Source organism: Lissotriton vulgaris, chromosome 9 (assembly GCF_964263255.1).
Source record: "Lissotriton vulgaris chromosome 9, aLisVul1.2, whole genome shotgun sequence".
Taxonomy (NCBI): domain Eukaryota; kingdom Metazoa; phylum Chordata; class Amphibia; order Caudata; family Salamandridae; genus Lissotriton; species Lissotriton vulgaris.
In genome coordinates, this window is record NC_141697.1 from 1,171,380,389 (window position 1) to 1,171,399,301 (window position 18,913).

Here is an 18,913-nt window from a genome sequence, read left to right on the forward strand (position 1 = left end):
CCCGTTACTGTACGCATAGATTGAAAGTCTTTGATATTTTTGTTTATTTTCAATCATATGAGTAAACCTTTTGACCGCTTGTCAAAAAAGTTGGAAAAACGTCAAAAAGCATAGGAGTTGTGTGGGAACACCCACCTAAGCACTCATGGAATCAGTCCCTTGTGCAGACTAAAGAGTTGAGCTGCATGGCTTCATAAATCTTACTTAAGAGGCAATAAAAATGTATCAAATAAAAATCAAAAAGGCTCAAGCACTTTACTTTGAGGAAAACATTAAGGCAGCAACTAACACCCCTAAAGAAATAGCCAGAAGGTTCCAAGGAAGGAGCCTCTCAGAGATGTAAGGAACTAGCAGAATTCTTTAATAACAACATTCTCAATATATACAATACGTTCCAACCCCTACAGCAGAAGGACACACCCTACCCCCGAAACACCTAGAGGATCAGACAAAATAGGGCTTCTTGAAGAAATCCCATTCATGGATTTCACTACCTTGGATAAAATTTTTGGGAAAATAAAATCAGGATCGCCCAGCGACCCAGCGCCTGCAGACATGCTAAAAAAAGTTAAGGAAACAATCCTCCCAGTTCTCCTAGAAATGCTCAACCTATCCCTGATCACTTCAACAGTACCGGTAAGGTGGAAACAGGCGATGGTGAGGGCACTCATAAAAAGACCTAGTCTAAATCCAGATAACTTGGGGAACTACAGACCGGTTTCACTCCTCCCACTAGTCAGTAAGATACTAGAGAAACCCGTGAACGCGATACTGTTCAATTATCTAGAATCACAGGACATTCTGCACAAATCACAGACAGGCTTCCGACCTAACCATGGGACGGAAACTGCACTCCTAATGGTAATGGAGGAAGCGAGGAAAGTGATGGATCGTGGAGGAACAGTGGCAGTTATCCTATTGGATCTCACGGCCGCGTTTTATACGGTAAACCATAGGATCTTACTAGACAGACTCAGAGAGATAGGAATCGAAGGAAAGGCCTTGGCTTGGCTGAAGTCCTTCCTATCAGACAGAACTTCAAGTGTTCGAAGGCAGGTACAAATCAAGAGAGATACCTCTCACTTGCGGAGTCCCGCAAGGCTCATCTCTTAGCCCCACCCTTTTTAACATGTACATGAGACCACTGGCCGAGATAGTACAGCTGTATGGTGTCACAATTGTGACCTACGCAGACGACACCTAACTTGTAGTAGCCCTAGAACACCCTAAAGAAAACACCATCGACCTTAAGTCATGCCTGGAACAGATAGCCACCTGGATGGAGCAATCGTTCCTCAAACTAAATGGGGACAAAATGGAGCTAATGATCCTCGGAAATAAGGCAGAGTCACACACTAACATAAGTTGGCCTAGCCGCCTCGGTACCCCTCCCCAGCCCAAAGAGAAGATTTAAAGCTTGGGAATCTGGCTAGACAGCTCACTCAAGCTGGACCACCAAGCAGTCCTAGCAGCAACTGCATGTTTTGGCATTCTAAAACAACTTGGAAAGATTTTACCACTTCTCCCGGACACTGTGCGCAGATCCATGGTACAATCTTTGATTCTCCCCCGGCTGGACTATTGTAATTTACTCTACCTAGAAACCCCTAAAACCACAATCAGGAAGCTCCTAATAGTGCAGAACGCAGCAGCCAGACTACGTCACACTATTCCAGGAAAACAATCAGCGAAACCAGCATTAATAGCTCTATGCTGGCTGCCCATAGCAGAACGTGTCAAATTCAAAGCACTATGCATTGCCCACAAAACCCTCTAGAACACAGGCCCAAAAATAAATCAAGCCCGCCTTACCTTCCACCGACCTTCACGTAACCTTAAATCCGCCAAACTTTGTCAATCCAAGACACCCAAAACAAAGCGAGCAATAACAGGCGGACCTATGGTCTCATATAATGCATCCATCTTATAGAACTCTCTCCCAACCGAGCTCAGATCCAATCCTGACCATCTAACGTTCAGGAAACAACTAAAAACATGGCTATTCCAGAACATTCACTAGACCTCCTTGCCTAGTCCGTTGCCTGACAGCACTGGGATGCCTATGGGTAGCCATGCGCTCAACAAGAATGAACTAATAATAATAATACTAACTTAAAGGCTTGTGTCACGCATGTGTCATGGATCTCACTTTGCGTGGGGCAAACGTGACACAAGCCTCTCATAAAAATGCCCCTCAGTGTCTCCAGATGAGCCACCTCTGAAGGCACTCTGAAGGCATAAAGTTATCAACCACAATGGCGGAGATCATTAAATATGGGGGGGCTGAAGTCTGTCAAAGCAGCAGAACCCTGTCTACATTCAGAGCATCCATTCTTCAGTTCTGCTCCTGGTTCTGCAGTGGTACCCATCATCTGAAGCCTATTTCATTCCCATCTCAAACTCACTATTAACCATTTGTGCTGAGCATGGATTAATTTAGGTTGAAGATGAGTGAAGTTATGTCCTCCAGCACTTGTTCTGCGGCCTTTCTCATGGAGCAACACTGACGCCATGTTGTCACTCAAAATGGTGGACAAGTTGATTTGAGAGCTTCTATGTCAGACTTTCTGCCATCTAAAAAAGACTGGTTTGATTAATTTTCCCATAAGATATGCAGCAAACTGTCATGGGCTCACCTGGAAATCCACAGTTTGGGTTGATTTGCATAGCCAAAATGTGAATGTGAATCATCTTGTACCTCCTGGATGTAATTCACTTCTTAAATAACAAACATTTACTAAAGTTGGAATATACATTTCAGTCATACAGCAAGTATGTCTGCCAGCCCAGACTAAATAGTTTTAAACATAAACTATATGGTGATATAATGTCTAAAAACGACAGTATATATAAAACATGTCCAGTATGCAATCTATTATGAAATATGCATTTTAGACAATTTCTTGCCATTGACTCTATAATAACAAGTATATATCACCCCATATTTGCTAAGAAGTGTGGGTGTTTTCAGGTGTTTCGTATAAGCTATACCCACAGCAGTCATCCAGGTTTCTATTCCGAAATAGGAGGAATTTTTCAGTTTATTAGTAATATTTTTGCCACGTTTAGGTTCCTACCAGTCTAACCATTTTGAGCTGTGTTGTACTCAGCCCATGCAGTGACTTCATTGAAGAGAAAAAGTGACCAGAAGAAAGGACTGCCTTGTGAGATTGTTACATGAATTATTTCAGCTATCCATCAGCATTCCTGACATTTACAATTCAATTCAGTTATTATTCAGTCATTCAGTTCATTATGTTGTCAGCCTCTGCAGATTGTGGTTGTGACTAGAAGAAGTCATCTATGAGCTTTGCAAACAGTGCTACTTTAGGTTTCACATTCATACTGGATCCCTTGGCTTTGATTATTTATATATTGACTAGCCCTACCTTGTATTTTTAAGATGAAGGTAGGGGTCTGAATCTCTCAATTTTAAAATACTAATAGAGACTGGAGGGGTGGAATTAGCCAGTGTACTCACACTTATTTGATACAATGTTAGTCTCACTTTGTTGGCCCATTGTCGATGCCTTCTTCTCCCTGTAGTTCAGAAAAGATGATTGTGTTTCTGAAACAGTGTCATCACCAAACTTAGGAACACAACCAAGTTTCCACATTTCTAAAAGCATTATCCATTTTCCATGGGTATATAACCCCTTGCGTGCTTCTGTCGGGCAATGGCCGTCGTAAGCACTACCTTCGTAGTGCTGCGTCCGTCCGTTGGCAGACCAGCCCGCCGCACAGCGGCGGAATTTCCGCCACGGTTAAGCGGATAATGACGAAAGGCAGAGTTTTGTGATTTTATATCACAATGTATAAACCCAATGTCCCTTCCTCGCTGTAATTCAGTACATATGAAGCATACCTGACTCAACTAGGACTAATAACCAAGGGCGGCTCCTCCGTTATGGTGGAGGACCGTTGCCCCACTAGCTGGCAACAGATTTTATTTTTCTTCTTACCTGCAGACTGTTAAAATGCAATGCATGTCAACAGTGGGGAGGGTGGGTGATGGGTACTACTAAGTGTGCATGATGGTATGGCCGACCTTCCTAGGCTGGCCAAACTGTCATGCGCACTTAGCTTGTCTCCACACAGCTGTGTTGTACAGCCGCGTGGAGAAAAGCCACAGGCTCCCTGGAACTTTCTGAGCAACAAACCAGGCTGTTCAGAACAAAACCGGAGCTTCTCTAATGATGGGAATACTATTCACAGTATGAGAGAAGCTCTGGGATTGGTATCAGGAAGCCTGCGCAGTGTGCACCAGCTGGCCCTGGATAGGACCGGGAGAGGGGCAACGCGGTTACAGGTAAGCAACGTTTTTTGTTGTTGTGTGTGCTTATTTTTGTATTCCCCCCTCGCACCACCGCTTCAGACACCGAGCAGCAGCCACTGCCAATAACATGGCAAAAGAAGCAGTAAAAACCAAACCCTGTCACCATTCCTCCGGTCAGTATTCAAGTTCACAAGGGATGAGGTGTGGTGCTGCGGCCAGGGCGACTGACACCGGACACCGGGGTTCATGGTTCGATCCCCGGCACCGGCGGCAGGTCAGCCCAGCACCATGGGACTCTGGGCAATAGCTCGCCTACTCTTCCTGACGGCACCCAGTGCCGGGATGCCTCTGGGTAGCTGTGCGCTTTACAAATACTGGATTTACGTTTTTTACATTTACGACTAAAATGCGTCAGTTGCACATATTGGGAGGGCGGGAGGAAATATGAATTGAAGTGAAGGAGTAGGACTCAGGGTACTGCGATTACCGGTAAGTGATATAGATAGCACCATTGTCACAACCACAGTGCTCAGCATATCTTGCATTGAATGGCGCACGAGTGGCCAGCTTCCAAGCATCCATTACCCAGGTGCAGTGGTGCATGGCTCGAGGTGAGAGGGAACTGCATTTCAGCAGTGTGTGTCTTTTACTACCGTCTGGACGGAACGAGTCTATTTTTCTGGCATGCATTAGCACCTTGACACCATTGCTGTGACTCAGACGAGGACAATTCATCAGTCCACAAACCCACAGGACGTCTGGCAAAGTGAAAGGTTAAGACACCCACACGTCCAGTTTGGTGAGCATAATGTAATGTATGTGGTTTTGTAAAGCATACTGCTGCCCTGAGGCATTGTGGCGCTGTAGACCGCTGGGAAACCCGTCCTGGCTTTCCCTGTGGGATGGTCCCTACTGGGAGTCCCCAAGGTGGAGCCAGGCATCCCCGGCAAATGTGGGGGGCCGTTGTAGAGATGAGACAAGCTAATGCCCAGAGTTGCCGAGTGTGATTCCTGGTTAGAGTAGGCACCAAGGCGAGAATTATCGAGTCCGCTGACCCTGGTCCACGACCCTGCCACGTCGGGAATTGAACCCTGGTCCCGGGCCGTTCTCTGCTTCCGGGTCTGCCGCCTCTAACCAGTGAGCCACACCACTCCATAACATACATCGATCTGCTTACGTAAAAACATATTTTATTTCCATCAAACTGTTTTCTATGTACTTCTTGTTTGCCACGCATTTCGTCTTTGGCTGAGATAAGAAAAAAAAAAGATTTTGGTGGGAATTAAATTAACGTTAGATTAGTGTATAATAATTCGTCGAGATCTGAGAAACGGATTCTGCATAAAGACATTGCAAGAAGATGCTAATCCCATTAATATGCAATGGGCATAAAAGCGAATTAGTTGTGATTGATAATACATATAGGACGAAATCATACAAAGTATTGTTTCGTAACCTGATGTAGTCCCCTGATGTTTGTGGACGAAACTGTACCTATTATTAGTGAAAATCGCCCATCCCAGACAAGTAAGCTTGTCATTTCATACAGCTGTACCCCACCAGGAAAACTGCTCTGGGCAACTTGCATTGATAGTCCTCATGTCTGATTAATCAATTGATGTCCTCAGACCATGTGGCACCTCTTTGAAGTGGAGGAAAACCTGCACATCTGCTGTCTACGCTGTACCTACCCTATAAACACAAGGAAAGATTGCAGAAACCACTCATTGTGTAAATTAGTCTTAATATGGGAGGAACTTGTTGTTGTTACGGTTTATGTGGCTTTGGCTAAAATCACCATGGACCACCACCATCATCACCACTCAAAGCAAGCAAGTGTAAAAACTATGGATTCATTTAGGAGGGCTTGAGGAGCAATATTCAAACTCCAGGAACTAACCTATCAGCTGATTTCCTGTGACGTCACGTGTGCTCCACTCTTGCTTTAACTGCTGTCCTACCATAGGCAAAGGATGATAACTGGGTACAAGTTGAGCAGCATCCGCTCCATGTAAGTCAAGAGCACTAAGGTAGTAGCTGCCAATGTTGTATCTGTTTCATAACTGAGTCGAGATTGTACCTCTGATTGCTGAGCTGTAGCATTTTAAATGAAACTGGCACTACTGCAGCTCCTGAAATACTGCACTTTAATTGTAGGACAACAGCCCATCTATGGATGCTCACACTTCTGCAACCCATGCTCAATGGCACAGACAGGAAAATGCCCTATGCTCGACTGCATGCCCCTGTACTGTACTGCATGCACACATGGTCTCGCCCTTTCATACAAATCTCTCTGAGTAATCGCCACATTCAATCTGATCTACAGAGGCTTGCGATCTGCCTCAAATTAGCAAGGACTATTGTATTCCCACACAAGTTCAACTTCATGTGAGGGCAGGAGTGTAAATGGGCAAATCTACAAGACAGCGGGGCATTTTCCAATGTAGAAATGAGAATAAACACTAGTACTCTTCCTCATATCAACACCTACTTCAAAGGGCTGGACCTTTGCCATGAGCCAAGCCTACCTAACAATATCTCTTTATCTCCTGCCTCTTAACCTTTACCAAAGCAGTAGCCTTTAACAAATTGTCTTCTACCACACACAAGGGAAAACATAATTAACCCTGCAGTCTTTACAATGACCAGATTTACAACAAATTCAGTATCTTCAGTCTTTACAATGACCAGATTTACAAGAAAGTCAGTACCCCGCATGCCACATTACCACGCAAGTCGTTAAAACGACTTGCCGTAGGGGGAGCGTTGTTGAACTGGTGTTGGATTTCTAAGTCCAAGACCTTCCGTACGTGGACTGTGTGACTATAGTGCTAAAAAATAACATTTTCCTTTTCGAAAAAGACTTCTATAGGCAAACGAAAGGGACCAGCATGGGAGCCACCTGTGCTCCCAGCCTGGCTTGTTTGTATGTATCACAATTTGAAGAAAAACATATCTTTAATGTAGCCGCCCCATTCTACGAGAATATCTCGATGTGGTCGAGGTACATCGACGATATCTTCTTTGTATGGACAGGGACCCTGGAATTACTGCAAGAATTTATAACCTGGCTGAATCTTGGAGATACCAATCTAAAGTTCACTAGTCATGTGGACCAAGAACAATGCGAGTTCTTAGACATCCTAATCAAACATGTGACAGGCACCTTGCAGGTTGAGTTATTTACCAAAAAGACAGATAGAAATACCATGTTGCATTACCACAGCAACCACCCTCCATGCCAGAAAAATAACATCCCTTTTGGTCAATTCCTGAGATTGAAACGTAACTGTACCAACAATAAAGACTTTCTATACCATGCAGGAATTCTAGCTAAAAAACTTGCAGACAGGGGATATCCAAAAAAGATGGTAAACCAAGCACTGAAAAGAGCAAAATACTTCAATAGGGAAAACCTATTCCAGAAGAAGACCAACAATTCTGACACAAACAAAAGATTGGTTTTCATAACTAACTATAGTGGTGTTAGCAACAAAATTAAAAACATTATCAACCGAAACTGGAATTTAATAACCACGAACACCAGTCAGCCACCTATCCCTAAACCAATCATTGCCTTTAGAAGGAACAAAACCATCAGAAACAGTGTAGTCCATACTTATAGGGAAACCACCCAATTACAAAGAACCATGGATAACAACCCCCTGCCTACAGGAACATTTCCTTGTAGCAAATGTTCTAATTGTGATCACGTAATAAAAGGCAATCCAATTGAACATAACAAAACTAAACATTTTACCAAATCATTCATCAACTGTAGATCTAAAAATATAATATACCTTATCAAATGCCCATGTGAATTAGTATATGTAGGTGAAACATCGCGAGAAATTAGACTGAGATTGAACGAACACAAGTCTGCGATCAGATGTAAAAAGCAAGGAGCACCGCTTACTGAACACTGGCAAGCGGCTAATCATAAAATTAATGAACTGAAATGGTGTGGCCTTGAAACTATTACCCAAAACACCAGAGGAGGAGACATCACCTTAAAACGGAAAAAAACGGGAACAATTTTATATGTCCCGCTTTAATTCCGTAAATAATGGGCTAAACTCCAAGGAAGACTGGGAAAGGATTTTGCAGTAAATCCTTTCCAAAGTCCGCTCCTTATGTCTGTAAATTACCAACTACTACTCGCAGATAGCGACATTCAGTATTTATACACGAACGCTGAATAAAGTTTCCCCCGGTCAGCTAATAACCCTGATTGCAATTGTAAACAAACAAATCCACTGTGCCTTTCGTCACCGCCTATCCATTAAAAATAGCAAAGAATAGGACCCTCCTTCGTGCAGAAACATTGCGTCCTTAGTTACCGCTAACCAACTGAAACTAAAAACGGTAACCAAAGGACTTTCTATCACGTGTCTAGGGACGAGGAAAACTACAACTGTAGTTCCTTGTGTTAGACCGTTCTGATTGGTTAATCACCCGTGACGTCATGAATTTGACGTTTTCCCGGGAAACTGAATCCTTTTTAAACTGGAGTCGAAAGACCCTGTTTATCTTTGGCCGATCGAGCACGCTAACAGATGCAGGAAGGACCGTGAGGGGAGCAAGGAGGCCGACACGAATACGAAAGGTGAGCGCGAGTCTAGCCACTTTATTTTAACAATGCCGACGACTGTAATTCGAACTGTGGCATTTTTCCTACTCGAGGCGCCTTTAGTTTAGTTTAAAAACGATCGGAGGTATACTTACTTCGGTTTCCTTGGCTTCCCTTTTTAACTCCTCATAAACGGGATAGATACCATTAAAAAAGCAATAACCAAACCTTTTTTTCTCGTTTAAAAGAAACCATAACGATAACTAATTCTGATATATATTATATGTTCCTAATAGGTTGAATGCTAAAACAACCGTGAGTGTTCTTTACCCAACGCTTTGGATATAATTGAAGGCATCCAGTAGCGCGGTTTAACTCAAAAATGAAGGACCATTCATAATCCTTATGTTTGGTGAGTTACATATCTTGGAAGTAACCCCTTCGGCATAGATAGGATATACTTATTGGCCCAACAACGAATAATGAGGCCAATCTTTTCCCTGTCTTTTTTATTCCTACAGTGGTCCCCCAATTCAAAATCGGTGGCACCCCTCCGGCAACCTCTACAATACAGAGCTTTGAATCTAAACAGGTAACCAGAGAAGTTTAGGAATTCCCGTCTAGACAAGAGCACTTCTGAAAATAAAAAGTAACGGATAAAAATGAAGTACTTATGTTCATTATATTCCATTATAGAAATAGCACCCTGTAAATTAAGAAACAGGAAGCCATTTTCGCCAAATTGATACATGAGAAGTTCCTCGCAATTGATCAGCAGAGGACTTTCAAGAATTCCCACACAGGTATACTTCAGACCTATTCTCAATTAGAAGTAGCCTTATACACGTGTTGCTTAGCCAACAGTACTATGGAGTCCATAGTTATAGTTCTTTGTACCAATTTGCTCCTATTAATACACCTTTCTGAACCTTATTATGTAATTGATATTTGCACCAAGTACCATGGTGTTTTAACCTGTTGTTCACTAAAGATAGAAGGTTAAAATATGTCTAAACTAATGTTAGTCTAAAAAAAAGAGAGCCCTAGACGCTCAATATGCACAAAACTGGATGTCCTCTAATTATAATGTCTTTTTATAGAAATTTGTTTGTCCTGAGGAAGGTGGTATCACAGACTCACCGAAACGCAGCGTCGACAACGAAAACAAACTGTGACTCCTGAAACTCATTGTTTTTAACTTAATTGTGATATTTTATTAATTTTTATCTGTGCATATGATTGTTTTTAACCTTGTCAATATTGTAATAAACTGTACACTTATTTGATAAAACAACAACATCTAAGGTTCTTAATTTCTTATTCTCACATTTCTGTTTTAGAATTTATATAAATTTGGTGTATTACAGTGTTATTTTGAATGTATACTTTAGGACTGGGGCATAGCTTTTTGGTACATGTGAACTAGACTTGGGTTCCAAAGTGAGTACATAACCCAGGGACTTTCCTTGTGTTTTCCCTACTGGGAGTCCCCAAGGTGGAGCCAGGCATCCCCGGCAAATGTGGGGGGCCGTTGTAGAGATGAGACAAGCTAATGCCCAGAGTTGCCGAGTGTGATTCCTGGTTAGAGTAGGCACCAAGGCGAGAATTATCGAGTCCGCTGACCCTGGTCCACGACCCTGCCACGTCGGGAATTGAACCCTGGTCCCGGGCCGTTCTCTGCTTCCGGGTCTGCCGCCTCTAACCAGTGAGCCACACCACTCCATAACATACATCGATCTGCTTACGTAAAAACATATTTTATTTCCATCAAACTGTTTTCTATGTACTTCTTGTTTGCCACGCATTTCGTCTTTGGCTGAGATAAGAAAAAAAAAAGATTTTGGTGGGAATTAAATTAACGTTAGATTAGTGTATAATAATTCGTCGAGATCTGAGAAACGGATTCTGCATAAAGACATTGCAAGAAGATGCTAATCCCATTAATATGCAATGGGCATAAAAGCGAATTAGTTGTGATTGATAATACATATAGGACGAAATCATACAAAGTATTGTTTCGTAACCTGATGTAGTCCCCTGATGTTTGTGGACGAAACTGTACCTATTATTAGTGAAAATCGCCCATCCCAGACAAGTAAGCTTGTCATTTCATACAGCTGTACCCCACCAGGAAAACTGCTCTGGGCAACTTGCATTGATAGTCCTCATGTCTGATTAATCAATTGATGTCCTCAGACCATGTGGCACCTCTTTGAAGTGGAGGAAAACCTGCACATCTGCTGTCTACGCTGTACCTACCCTATAAACACAAGGAAAGATTGCAGAAACCACTCATTGTGTAAATTAGTCTTAATATGGGAGGAACTTGTTGTTGTTACGGTTTATGTGGCTTTGGCTAAAATCACCATGGACCACCACCATCATCACCACTCAAAGCAAGCAAGTGTAAAAACTATGGATTCATTTAGGAGGGCTTGAGGAGCAATATTCAAACTCCAGGAACTAACCTATCAGCTGATTTCCTGTGACGTCACGTGTGCTCCACTCTTGCTTTAACTGCTGTCCTACCATAGGCAAAGGATGATAACTGGGTACAAGTTGAGCAGCATCCGCTCCATGTAAGTCAAGAGCACTAAGGTAGTAGCTGCCAATGTTGTATCTGTTTCATAACTGAGTCGAGATTGTACCTCTGATTGCTGAGCTGTAGCATTTTAAATGAAACTGGCACTACTGCAGCTCCTGAAATACTGCACTTTAATTGTAGGACAACAGCCCATCTATGGATGCTCACACTTCTGCAACCCATGCTCAATGGCACAGACAGGAAAATGCCCTATGCTCGACTGCATGCCCCTGTACTGTACTGCATGCACACATGGTCTCGCCCTTTCATACAAGTCTCTCTGAGTAATCGCCACATTCAATCTGATCTACAGAGGCTTGCGATCTGCCTCAAATTAGCAAGGACTATTGTATTCCCACACAAGTTCAACTTCATGTGAGGGCAGGAGTGTAAATGGGCAAATCTACAAGACAGCGGGGCATTTTCCAATGTAGAAATGAGAATAAACACTAGTACTCTTCCTCATATCAACACCTACTTCAAAGGGCTGGACCTTTGCCATGACCAAGCCTACCTAACAATATCTCTTTATCTCCTGCCTCTTAACCTTTACCAAAGCAGTAGCCTTTAACAAATTGTCTTCTACCACACACAAGGGAAAACATAATTAACCCTGCAGTCTTTACAATGACCAGATTTACAACAAATTCAGTATCTTCAGTCTTTACAATGACCAGATTTACAAGAAAGTCAGTACCCCGCATGCCACATTACCACGCAAGTCGTTAAAACGACTTGCCGTAGGGGGAGCGTTGTTGAACTGGTGTTGGATTTCTAAGTCCAAGACCTTCCGTACTGTTGAGTAGACTGGAGTTGGGAAAGTATTTATACATTTAAAAGTCCAGCACCCCCTAAAGCAAGTAATTGTAACAATTTGCGTGCTAAAGTAATGCGTTGTAACATTTCACATGGGGTACTGACTGTGCTGTAAAAGCGTGCAGGGTAAATGCCTGCGGGGTACCGTCATACAACCATACACAAGGGAGGGTGTTAGTTAGGGGTGATTGTGAGCTCTAGGTAAGTACTTGACGGAACACCTCCTCTTCCCTCTTCCTTGCTGCCCCATATGTGGATGCACAATAGAATGTCAAGTCTCCTCGTCCCCACCCCTTTCAAGCACACAATGTGTACGTAGAAAGGCACCTCCTGTCCGAATTGCTTTGAGCTCACCAGCATTCAGTGGAGTCCTCAGTGCCTTGGCTTGCCCAGGGGTTCACTCCAGTATACTGCAAAGCAGTTACCTAAGCCTGGGCAGAACCTCCCATTTCAATCGAGCGCAACTACATAGGGAGGCTAATTTGCTTCATGCAAATTCTAGTGCAAATTCTGATTCAAACAGCGCCCTCCAATACACCTTTAGTTCTTACTGTGCTGACATTAAAATTCAATTCATTTCAAGACATTTGGCTCCACAAGGAAGACAGAGACTGGCTAAGTTCAAAAGAATAAAGGTTTACTAAATTACTAGCAAAGTTACAAACATCACTATCATCAGTATTAATGTCAATCAATAATTAATACATGAATGCAACAACCAGTATATAGTTCAATGCAATATAAAGGTAATAAAATCAAAGACCAACTATTATAAAGTTGTCTCAAAAAGAAATCAAAGCTAGGTTATTTCTCCCATACTGAGAGCTCCCTCCACCCCTAAGTTGAGTAAAAAGGGGCACCTGAATCAAAAGGCAAGTAGAAAGACATCTGAACTCTCGTCCACTTTGCACTAGTTTAAATCCCACATTTCTATCAATTCGCCACAAATACACAGGATTCTCAGATGCAGAACCAATCAGGTTAAGGCACAAGCAGATAAGAAACTTCATTATTTTTTCAAGCTACTACACACTGAATTCACATTAAACGTTCCTCGGACTCACAGTTATCTGCAACATAATGAGATGAGATGAGTTCAGTTCAGGCAGTGCACTGCATTTTACAAGATTGTGTAACAAAACAATTTCACATGTGAACAGAAAACAAATGGTACATCACTTAAGATCGCTGCTTCGGTTATCTTTTGAAAGAAATATACACTACACAGACAAAACGACAACCAGACGTTAGTTATGTTAAAATGTAACATACATTGCTATGGTCAAGCTAACGTGAAAAATGCACATTCACTACATTTGCATGTTACATGTTAATATTGATATCGAAGCAAAATATTTCATTGTGAAAAAATCTTTAATTATGAATAAATCTCCATTAGGAGAATTAACAGTATGAGAAATCTTGAATCCTCTCAGTGCCCTTGCCAAATTCAGACAGATGGCCCAATGTGTAAATCCATCTTATGCAAGGAGACTTCAATAATGTGCATTCTTGTAGGTGCAGCCATCATCAGTCTACAGGCAATCATATATCTTAGTCCATGTGAAAAGATTAAAATATATATTTCCTTATACAAATATTCAGGTGGATTTGAGGTGCACCATCTCATTCAGGTACATACTGGAACAAAGTTCACAATTATACGAGTTATAGTGCACGCTCCTTTTGCAGTCAATGGTTGCCATTGGTTCAGTGCAGGCAGGTTTTGAACTGAAGGTTTACACTTTCAAAGCATCATTGCAGTTTTTCATGGTAGTTTTTTAAATCTTTTTTGGGACATGGCTTTCTTTAAAAGAGCCTTCTGGTGAATGATGTCACAATAGGACTCTAGACATATGCAAGTGTCTTCAAAGAGTTCAACATCCTGTATGGCTTATTGTAGGTGAATATTTTTGAGGCCGAACTGGGTAAAGAGAATAAGGGGCATATTTACAAGCGGATTTTGCCACCGGAACATCACTTTTACTGATGTTCTGGTGGTGCAGTCCTCTGCACCATATTTATAAAGTGATGCATAGCCAGTTTTTGTGGCTTAACGGCACTTTGTAAATATGGTACCTTTTGACGCAGGTATCTGCGTGAAAGGGGCGTGCAATGGGTGTTGCTGAAGGCGTTCCACTGCATCACCCATTGCTTTTTGACGCTGCCCCGATTTACAAGAATCTGTAAATCTGAGGCAGTGCCAAAAATTAATGTAATTGAAAAGCAGGCGTTAGAATGGCGCAACGAGGAAAAATACTTCTATTTCTCCTAGTTTTTGCTTTTTCTACATGTGCTGCATATTTAAGCACACATGGAAAGAGCAAAACGCCATTAATGTTTGTTTATGTGCAGGAAGGTTTCCCTTCCTGAACATAAACAATCAATAAATAATAACGATTTGCTACTTCTATGTGTGCGACAGAATGCCGCACACATAAAAGTAACAAATCGCCATTATTGATTGTTTATGTGCAGGAAGGAAAACCTTACTGCACATAAACAATCATTCCCTGCAACACAGGCAACCTTGCACTATGGTGAAAGGGTGTCTGTAATGGCGCTAGGCAGCTATTTTTAGCGCTTGGGAAAACACAGGGGTGTGTAGTATTGTTGTAAATACAGGGCATCCCTGCAATTTGGAAATGGCAGAACGTGGTACTGTGAAAATTGCTGCAGCGCCACGCTCCGCCATTTACTTGTAAATATGCCCCATAGTTTTTATCTGGATGGTCCCTTTTAGGTTTAGAGAATTTTGATATAAGATTTATGTTGTGGACTCGTTTGTAAACATAACACTTCATTGTAATAAAATGTAATACAATGTACTGAAAAAAGTTGCAACTTCACACACCCTTAGTGAGACGTTAGATCAGAAAGAACTCGTCTAGGGTAGAGACATCTTGATTTTATTCAGCTGATACTGATTGAGAAAATGAGGACAGCGATGTAAAAAAATACTCAGATAGTCTAAAGAAGATCTCTTGAGCGAAGGAATCAAGTAATGTTTGATGAGAATTTCAGGATTCTTTTTTTAAAGTTTAGAGAGGGTCAAACGCAGCAGTGGGGGTCTGCGTTTCTTTCTGAAGGTGGGCGTATCCGTCCATGGAGTGTTTTGTTACTGCAGAAGCAGAGAGGGCCTTCAAAGATGGAGAATTTCAAGATCAGGTAGCTGATGCTCTCCCGCCTTTTCTATTATTTCGTAAATCTCCACTCCTGATCCTGGCATGGACCTTTCAGGAGTTGGACGTAATGCTTTGTGACCGTCTCTGGGATTTGAGTAGACGCCGGATTGTGTTGGCCGAACTAAAGTTCCCTCGTGACAGAGGCATAGCGGCCTCCAATTTCTGTAGCTATTACTATGCAGCACAGCTTCAACGCCCCACCCACTGGCTAGTGGGTCAGAATCTGATCAAATTCTGTGTGCTGCATGGTATTCTCTTTCTACCAAGTAGAAACTCATAGCACTATACTCTATTGCTCAACACGATGGTGACCTGTCTTCGTAATAGCATGCGTTACACAAGACCAATCCCTTCCTTATGCAATGGCAATCCCATTGCTCGGTGTCTATATCTACAGAGGTATCCTTTCCAGACGAGAACTCGGCCCATGGGACCAGGCGGGAATAAATACTTTGGGTGATTTTTTAGAAGAGGTCTCCTTGACTTGATTACACCCCCATGTGGACCAGTCGGGTTATAAAGGCGTTGATTCCTCACATATGGTAGAATCACTCATGCCAGTCAGGCACAATGGCACACAGCATGGTTGGAACCTGCCACACAAGCTTGCAAACGCTCCAATCAACCACAATAGAAAGTTGATCGCTTGGTACTATAGGGCCATCATGGATCACACAAGAGTTTCCCTACAAACCATAAGGGTTACCTGGGAGTCTAAATTGCAACTTGTTTTCAGTAATTAGGAAAGGCCTTCTATTGTATTATACCTCTCCAAGATCACATGCAATGTCTGATTTAAACTCATTTAGTTTAATATATTTCATTGAGCCTATCTCATACCCCTGAAATGTCACCACTTCTTTACCACCGTTTCCCCCAACTGTCCCAGGTGCCACACCACACCTGTAAACCTGACCCAAATGGTACCCTTCTGGTGCCCTCACGGAGTACACAGGCTGTGCACTCTCCGGCACCCCTGCATCTACTCAGTTTCTCTTTTACCCCTGCCCCAAGCAGGTGAATCTGACCGCCTGTTTTCTGGATCTAGCACTCCTATTAGCCAAAAGAGAAATTACCAGATGTTGGAAGTACTTTACTTCCCCGCGTATGCCTTCCTGGCAGGCGGAACTTCAGAAGTGGAGCACCTAGAGCACCGCCCTATGTAGGGAGGAAAAACGGGGCATCCAACCTATCCAAATAGCAGGCCAATGGGATGAGCTGTTATTGCAACTCGAAGAATGTTAAACAACTAATGACAGGCCCCCTTGAATCTTCACCTGTGGCCGCTCGAATTGTTACACCTTAGTGTTGGGCATAGGCTCCTCTGTGCTCCCCCCCCAATCTATCCCACTTTCCTCATATCCTATCTTTTGCTCAACCTACTCCAATTGGGCACGCTAAGATCCTACCTCGTTCATAACTCCTAATTGGTGTTGGCTATGGCTTCTGGACACATCCTTCCATTATCATTGTGGCTTGCTGGCACCCCTTTCTCCTTCAACGATATTTTATGGAAGGTTTAACAATTTTTTTCTCTCTTTGACCACTGTTGTTTCTATTTGTTGTGGCAGTACCAGTACATTCTACCTAATTATCTTTTCATGGTGACTACTTACATGAATTTTTATATAATTTTTCCAGATTACTTATGTACCAAAGCTGTACTGAAACCTAGTCTAAAATGCAATAAATATGGTTTTCAAAACAAACCAGGGGCCTAAATCTTTCGTAGGAGCCACCTGCCAGTGCCAGGAATGAAGCCTCATAAAGCTGCCTAGTCCGGATTCCACCTCTTGACTCTTTCTTCCACTACCTTCCACTTTCTGGCTCTTTGTCTCTTTTTTATTCCCCACTTTCTCTCTTTCTTTCTGTTCCAATGATAGTCTTCATCCAACTTTCTTCCTTTTCTGCCGCCACTTGCTCTGGTTTAAAGTCTGGTAATACAAAAAAAATCCTGATCCTAAACACGTGTGTTAAAGACCATCACCCGCAAGCTCCTACACAACTTAAGCATGGAGGGCAACACTGATCATATGCAGACCTTTGCGGAGGGCATTTCTACAGCGAATCAATTTCAAAGCAAGAGCTCCTACAGAAGACTTTAAATCTCAATGTAAAGTTTTCCAGGAATTTATTTTTTATAGTTTTCAGATTTTGTTGCATACAATGGTAAAACAAATGCATTACTTTCTAGTTATGCCAATCCTTCAATTCTAGTAGTACTGAATGACACATAGAAAACATATTTGATGAACCACATGAGTCTCACACCGGCTTCTCCTCTTTTCTCCGGCTTTTGTTCCCATGTGCAGGGCAGGAGCGCATTGGCAAGGACTCGCACTATGAGCAGGAGGGAAGGGTGCAGTTTGTGATCGATGCCGTCTATGCTATGGCCCACGCCCTCCATAATATGAACAAGGACCTCTGCCCAGAGTACCCTGGAGTTTGTCCGGAGATGGAGCACGCTGGTGGAAAGAAGCTGCTCAGATACATCCGCAATGTTAACTTTAATGGTAAGTCCTAAGTAACCTGAATCCCAGGGGTGTAGGCCAAAACCAACCAGATTGACACCATGTATTTTATTGCAATTGTATATTTCTACAAATGAGGTGCGGAGAGAACTGAAATAGGCGTTGCTAATAGGCACTAGAAAGTATGATTTATTGCCCGCTAATTCCATGCACATATTCACTTAATCACCTTTCACATATTACCAATGAGCAATTTTGATTCAGTCACTCTGATTTTGAAAGATTCTGCAACATACTAAGAGAATTTCAAGTTTTTCACATGGACCTATACAAATATCGACTATTACTATATTGTCAAAGTAGTATACATAGGTAGATTTACTTTTCCTAACTCCCCTTTTATGTATACATTGACAAGGTATGAAGATATGGAGTTAAGAATGGTGTGTCTATACGTTCCTATGCACAATATATATATATATGGTGGTTAACATTTTGTAGTCAGTGTTTTTGTAGGGCGGTATGTGTGACTTAAATGATTTGATTTACAACTGATTTTGTCAGGTGTTATGACATTTTGTGGAAGAGAAAATTAGTTATTTAAGTGTTCCTTATTTATGTCTGATCCAAAAGCGTGAAATGCATGTGCTATAATGTTCCTCCTGTCCGCAGTGCTGTGTGCCCTATGCACAGAACGTTTGCACTTAATTTAGACCAACCAGTGTCTCCAGGGAAGTGGTAAGGGAAAATCGGGCAGAGGCGAGGGAAATTGACTGCTAACTACATTCCTACATTTGTAGGAATCCATAAACAATTTTAAGTGCATTTCTCCACACTTTCCTCCGATTTCATTTACAGCTTAAAGGGCCATCCTTAAATATTGACAGTGGTGTGGGCAAGTGCATTTACTGCGTCCAATCACATATTGGAAGAGTTAATGGTTGTGTATTGGCGTTTAGTACAGGGAGCATGATTTACAACTGTGCTCGTGAACATGGACTGGTTTCC

The 18,913-nt window shown here is 42.3% G+C and overlaps 1 protein-coding gene across 1 annotated transcript in view; it reads left to right on the forward strand.

Annotated features, from left to right (window-relative positions):
* GRM7 (glutamate metabotropic receptor 7) overlaps positions 1-18,913 on the forward strand; it is a 1,698,774-nt gene that overhangs the window by 984,286 nt on the left and 695,575 nt on the right. The window contains exon 6 of the mRNA XM_086939213.1: positions 17,747-17,947. Within this exon, the coding sequence (XP_086795339.1) occupies positions 17,747-17,947 (201 nt within the window). The remainder of the gene's footprint in view (positions 1-17,746; positions 17,948-18,913) is intronic.